Source organism: Alligator sinensis, unplaced genomic scaffold (genome assembly GCF_000455745.1).
Source record: "Alligator sinensis unplaced genomic scaffold, ASM45574v1 scaffold1178_2, whole genome shotgun sequence".
Lineage (NCBI taxonomy): Eukaryota > Metazoa > Chordata > Crocodylia > Alligatoridae > Alligator > Alligator sinensis.
The window spans coordinates 266,504-273,464 of record NW_005843193.1 but is presented as its reverse complement, the minus strand read 5'-3'; the positions used below and the strand labels follow the sequence as shown (position 1 = coordinate 273,464).

Here is a 6,961-nt window from a genome sequence, read left to right as displayed (position 1 = left end):
TGCTGAAGCATTTATTGAACTTCACTTTAGCTCCAATGAGAGCAAAATCAGATCCAAGTTGCTTATTTTATTACCATTTGATTTCATTCTAACTCTGATACTCAGCTTAAGTATTCTTATAATAATTTTCAAAGCTATGGGAAAATCCATGGATATTAGTATTTATTTAAGCCCAGTTAAGTTGGATTGTTTACGCAAACAAGAAAGATCCACTTGCCTTTCTTAAATTTATGTATGGGAAGTTTCTTAAGCTGATCTTTTCGAAGCCGATTCCTTCTTGCTCTGTGCCTGTCTTGCACAAATTTGGTGATCTGTAAAAAATCAGACGGGGAAAACAAGAAAATGTAGATAGTACGTCAAGAGAGCAAAAGAACAATGAAATAGCCAACTTTGTTTATGAGTCTCAATTTTAAATTTGATTAAGGTTAAATATCCCCAGGACTGGAAGAGAATACAGCCAGGATTGCCCCTGGCTGGACACAAAGGTCCATCCCAGGCTTTAAATTCATACAGCAATGAAACAGATTAATTTTGCATCACACCATGCCTAGATAACCCTACCAAGCTAAAAGTATACATTTAGACAAGACTACAGTTTTATTAGGAAACAATGGCAAAGTCTTTCCCAATTATCATATAGCCACACTGCTGCAAGCCCTTACAGAGATCAATGAAGCTAAAGGTAATGTGAAAAAAGAGTTGTATATTGCTTGCTGGGCCCAACCATAATTTCACTTTCAGTGGCTTTACATCTGTTTTTCTAACACCAGGTTCTCATCTTGCTGCTTTTGACCATAGTGAAAAGCAGCAGTATACCTAAGCATGGGCAAATGGAACACTAGTCCCAGGTGCCACTTTAGAGACAGTGCCAGAATGACAGCCACCCAAGGAGCCCGTGCTGAGGCAGCAGCAACCCACGTTGGCCCTGTGCAAGGAAGTAAGTGCTTGGTCCCTGCCCTCCTACCCCACCCCTATCTCCTAGATCTCCGGCATTCAGCACCCCAATCTCTTTATGCCCCCCTGCCCAGGACATCAAAATTCCTAGCCATGCCTCTTATGAATAGTTCCTCCTTATTTTTCCTTACAGAACTTCAGATCTTTCTACGTTGTTTCTAAGCCCCCCTCTTTGTATCCTGAGGTTATTTGGATGACCAAAATTAGAAAGGAAATGAAGATACAACTTTACCCATGGCAGAGGCTTTGAACAATACATCTTGGAAAATGCCAAGGCTCACCTTTTTTGATAAAGGTAACACTAGACAGACAACGCAGCAGAAACAGTACAGAGGAGCTGTGCAATTAGCTAGCTCCAGTTCAGCTGAGATTTTTGATGAAAGTTCAACCTTTGCCTAACAAAAAATAACTTGTCTCTTAGCCCCATGGCCATGTATTTATAACATATTTAGAACATGCTGCAGGATGGAGACTGGATTCCCAGATGCTTTTCTCCCAGTTGTGGGAAAAATTATCAAGTGAAACTCTGACCTTACATGTGAACCCAAGTTTCTAATTTACTACCTAGTATTATTTAATACTAGGAGTGCATGGAAAGAAACTGGTCATGCAGCATAAAAGGAAGGAGGAGCAAGCCAAACAAATCTTTTGGAAAAAATGCCTGGATCCTGCCTTGGTTCTGTCTACTGTCTGCACAAGTCCTGATTAGAAATCTGAGTAAATGCCTATTCCTGACCCCAGAGGAAGGGAACTGGACAGACATAGATATAATGGTAGAAATATATCTACCATATCAACTCATATGTCAGACATATTTGTAGCTAGACACTGTACTGAATGTCTTCCTGAAAATGTACCTCCAAGATGGTATGAAAGAAGATAGGTTAATTGAGAAATCCTGTCCCTGGAGATAAATGCATTTAAATAATGTGCAAAATCTCTATCACTGTCCTGGCTTGTTCAGGTTATATTGTTTTCAACAACTGGCCTTGTGGGAAGCAATGAATTGTGGCTGTGCCCTGTTAGGTCAGGTTAGCAGTTATTTTTTTCCCTTTTCTTTTGGAATATAGAGATGAAGGAAATACAATTGGGAACTGCAATTCTAAGGAGAGATATCCTTGTCAGTTCAACTTTAGATGGTCTACACTGACATAATAAATTCATACTATGCAAGGATTACTTTCTGCCTTGGGAACAGTTTTAGGATTTCCATTTCCTTATTAATGAAATAAAGTATAAAATAAATTAAATAAAGCATTAGTGCTCAACCTTTTGGTCTCATGGGCCAGACAAGTGGTGCCAAATTGAGCCCTGGGCACCGGGATTGGGCTCTGGGGCCTGACACTGACCCCATAAACTTGGAATGAACCCCTGGCAGCCTGGCACCACCCTGTTCCAGCCCTCCCCCCCACCCCGGACTGGGCCCTGGAGCCTGACGCCATCCCTACCTGGCCCTGCATACTGAGTTTGGGTGCCCGGTCCAGAGTGCAGAGTCTGGGGCTCCCCGTGGGTCTGGAAATTTGGGTGCAGGGGAGCAGTGCTACCCCTCCTCCACTCTCAAATTTCAAGACCCATGGGGAGCACTGCAGGCTGGATAACAAGACACCACAGGCCAGGGGTTGAGCACCCCTGAAATAAAGAAACTAGTAACTGCTACATTTCATCATGCACAGGCAAACTGGTGTAATGTAAATCCCAAACTAATCTGTTTAAATTTTAAAATTATGGACCTAAAGATTAACCCAAAAGGGTACAAGAACAGTTGATTTACAAGGCTTGGAAGCTGGAATGGTTCTGACATTCCTTTAAAATGTTAGAGAAATTTGCCTCACGTGCCTACCTTTGGTATAAGCCAAAATTAGCTCCTAGTGAAAATGCTTCCTAATTAAAACAAAACCTACCTGAAATGTCCTTAGATAACTCTATGTTAAGTGGGTATATGGTAAATCCTGTTTTTCACACTACCTGCACTAGGTATCCACTTCACCTTTGTAAAAGTATCTCAACATCTTGAATACAATTTTAGTACAATTTTGTTTGATCTTTCACAAAAATGGGGGCTTGGGATTCTTCAGCACACAATACAGCTCAGCATATCTCCGTGAGCATTCCACTGTATCCTGCAGCTCACCTTAAATACTTGTATCCCTACCTTATACAGTCCCACATGAAAATATCCACAAGCAGCATGTCATGACATTTTAAAGGACCCTCATTAGATTTTATGGTTAGCAAAGTGATTAATAGAAGGGATGGTCTATACCACTCAGAGCCACTGTTTCCCTAAGTAGCTTACACTTAGTTCACATTTATGAAGTTAAATCCACAGAAATTTACAACCCTGCCATTTCCCCCAACTTACTCCCAATACATAAGCAAAGAAACCTGAGGCTGAAGTCTCGGTGTCAGATCTACCTCTTCATTTGACTAGCTTGCCCCCAACAATTAGTCCTACTTTGCAAATTTATCCTTCTGAGCTTGTACAGATAGTTAAGTTATTTAAACCTGTAAGTGGAGAACAGGGCTTTCATGGAACTGAGTTGAACTTCACAGTGCTGCTCTCCCACACAACTGTCAGAAACCTGTGCTAATTCTGACCACTGCCCTTTTTCTATGTTGGTGTAATACCTTAAAAATGTGTTAAGGCATACCTTAATGGAGGAAACTGTCCAACTTTTTTGCACAACCTCTGCTTGGAGATTCAACTGACATCCCAAAAACTTTCAAATGAGCATGTCATTCCTATAACATGCTTACTATAATTTACAATAAAGGAAACTGTCATTTTCAGTCAGAATAACAGCTGCAATTCTAAGGAGGGGTGGACTTTTGAAGGGATCAGCCTACACTTTTGTCAGATCAGTCTTATTCCTTGCTGAACTTATCTATATAACTCAGCCCATCAAAGTTCATTTCCAGCTCAAAAGATAAACCCTGAAGTCCAAATGACATTTCTGAAGATGTCCTAATACCCAAGATGGAGGGTGAACAGTGGAACTGGTAGCAACATTCTAAAAGAAGATGTGAAGAAGGACTTAGAAGGAAGCCTCTTTAATCAAAAGGCATCCTTGGGGAAAACACAGTGAAATTTCAAACTTCAAATTTGGCAGATAAGGTTCAGTTCTAGTCCTCAAAGGAAATTTACAAGACACCTTTCACAGACAAGCCTACGAACTTCACTTCATACATCTACTGATACAAAAATTATGGGCTAAATATAGACATTTGATTTATGGCACATTATAACCTGCCTGCCATCCAATAACCCCAGGTAACCTGTCTGCATTTTACCAGCTACACTTTATCACCTTCTCCCTTTTCCCTCCCCCACACCCCCAACTACCTTTTCACACCTATTGTCTCCCATTAACTTTGAACCTTACTGCCACACATATGCATTTTTGTAGACCTGCATTTTGCAATTTGGCTTCTATGCTAAAGCACACAAACACCCACAGACTTTCCCTATGCCTGAAGAAGGGTGTTTGTGCCCAAAAGCTTGCAAAGAACCATTTTTCCAACTATTTAGTTGGTCTAATAAAAGATATCACTTCTACCCAAAGAACCTTGTCTGCCTATGTCCTTAGACCAACATGGCTACAACCAACGATCCTACAACTTCCAATTTTGTTTTCTAAAGTATTCATTATTTTATATACTTTTCCCACATGCCCTCTTTCTTCTCTCTTTTGTAAGATATGCCATTTTTTTCAAGTTGTATTTAGGAGAGAGACTTTCCATGTCATGTAAATTTTCTTGTTTCCTTTTCTTGTTTCTGAGATGGGATGATCAACATTACGCCCAGTGTTCTAGATCACGATTGTCTAGGTGGCCCGTGGGCAACACCTGGCTCATGAGGAGTTAATGTATATCCTGTAGGCTCTCCCCCCTAGGTGCTGCTGCCCTCATTGCTCATGCTGCTGCAGAAGTGGCCAAGGTCTCTAGGGCAGGACAGCACAGCAGGAAGGGACTCAATAAGCTTGCTGCCCACACGGCAGCAGGGGGGGACTTGTGCTGTCCATAAGGCAGTGCAGGTGGGGCTCATGCTGCTCACAACCATAGAAGTGAATGAGGTGGGGCTCACACAAGTGACAGTGGCAGAAAAGGGTCTCATGCTGCTCCTATAATGGTGGCAGGGGGACTTATGCTGCTTCCACACCAGGGATCTCAGCATGTATTGTGCACAGCTCGTGTGGTATATGGCCGGGGGCTGGCGACTGGTGCAGTATGCAGTCCCTAGCCATTCTCAAGTTGGACAGTCCTACTCTAGATGAAACATAACTCTGGTACCATCAATTTACATAGGAGCTTTGTAATACTTTACACCATACTCTCCATACTTTCCTTAGACATCAAACTATCTTGTTTATTTTTTGACTGCACCTACAAACAAAACAGATAAACAAGCATGCTCAAGTTGAAGCACGGAAGGTTTAGGAGAAGCATCTCTTACTAGGATCTTCTCCATTAGGGCCCAAAACTTTGGCATTTACTCATCGCCTGGCCAGTAGCAGCCTGACTCTGATCTTCAAAACATACCGCAAAGCCTCCCAATTTACCTAATATGGCAGGAGAGGCAAAGTACAGCACTGTTGAGGTACCATGTTATCCTAGGTTTTCTTTAAAGACAGGAAAAATGGCTGGGTTTCTCTTGATGTTCTTCTCCATTAGGGCCCAAAACTTTGGCATTTACTCATCGCCTGGCCAGTAGCAGCCTGACTCTGATCTTCAAAACATACCGCAAAGCCTCCCAATTTACCTAATATGGCAGGAGAGGCAAAGTACAGCACTGTTGAGGTACCATGTTATCCTAGGTTTTCTTTAAAGACAGGAAAAATGGCTGGGGTTCTCTTGATGGCTGTATAATTCTAATTGTGCTAAAGGGATCAGAACAGACATTTTTTAAATATGCTGATTATATATGAGAAAAAATAAACTGTGCAGAATATTGTACTGGAAGACTTGCTTCACAAAAGTTCTGTAGTGTTTTTGATTTGCAACTGATTCTTTGGGGAAAGATGAATAGCCAAAGACTTGTAGCACTAGAGAATAACTAAAAAGTGAGTTTCACACATGAATACCTTGCCCAGCTAAGAACTGAATTGGAAAGTTCAAATTCAAAGCATAAATAGCCTCCAGCACAGTTCTTTGTGAGGAACAGCAACGTGCGAGATGGAACCTTTCATGGGCTCTCAGAAGCTCCTTATTATAATTCTGCAATCAAAGTGATGGGAATTCTGAGGTGATTTCCTGCTTCTGATAGAGTTTTCCCTTTCCCAGTAAATTGTTAAATAATCCCTGCAACAGATGGTTTATCCCAGGGGTTCAGGAGCACGTTTCTGAATAGACATTGTTTAGCTTTTCCAATGCAGCAGATTGCAACAGATGGCAGGTATTTTCCAAAAATGTTCATGGAGGAGACTCCTCCTATAAGGTCTTTACCCCAAGTACAAGGTTGAATGCACTGCTAGACTACTACAAACTCAGTACAGTTTTCAGGAACAAAAAGCAAATGTTTTCATGAGGCTGACACTAGCTTAGCAACTGGAATCTCCAATGCAATCATGAAATGCAGATCCAAGGAGATGGAGAGTTCTTACTTAAATGACTAGTCTTCCAAGTCTTCACTCTACAGCACACACACCACTTAATCAGTCACTGCCAATGAGACACAAGAACTAGTACAGGCTAAGGAGGAATACATTTGAAGAAAGGCTTTGTTAAAAAATTTGTAGCACACATTGCTGGTCTGCAGTCGGCAGGGAATTATTCATGATGTCCCTATGCAACTGGGTTCTAGAAAGAAACAACTTAGTGCCTCTGCTGGCTACTGCAACTCCTGTCATTCACCTAGCTAGAACAACTCTTTAACAAGAGTTATGTCTTTAAGATGAAGCAGAACATGGCTAAAACAAGAAGAATAATTACAGAAGATAAATAAACAGAAGATAACAAAAAGAAAAAAGATCGATTTATTGCATACTGAGAAAATAACTGGGTGGTTAAC

The 6,961-nt window shown here is 41.2% G+C and overlaps 1 protein-coding gene across 2 annotated transcripts in view; it reads right to left on the bottom strand.

Annotated features, from left to right (window-relative positions):
- Positions 1–70: 70 nt before the first annotated feature.
- Positions 71–6,961, bottom strand: part of LOC102369010 (E3 ubiquitin-protein ligase RNF13) — a 113,644-nt gene continuing 106,753 nt past the window's right edge. The window contains exon 7 of one of the 2 annotated variants that reach the window (XM_025194405.1): positions 71–311. In XM_025194405.1, the coding sequence (XP_025050190.1) occupies positions 177–311 (135 nt within the window). In that variant the 3' untranslated portion in view covers positions 71–176. The remainder of the gene's footprint in view (positions 312–6,961) is intronic. The other variant, XM_006037919.3, reaches the window with a different exon arrangement.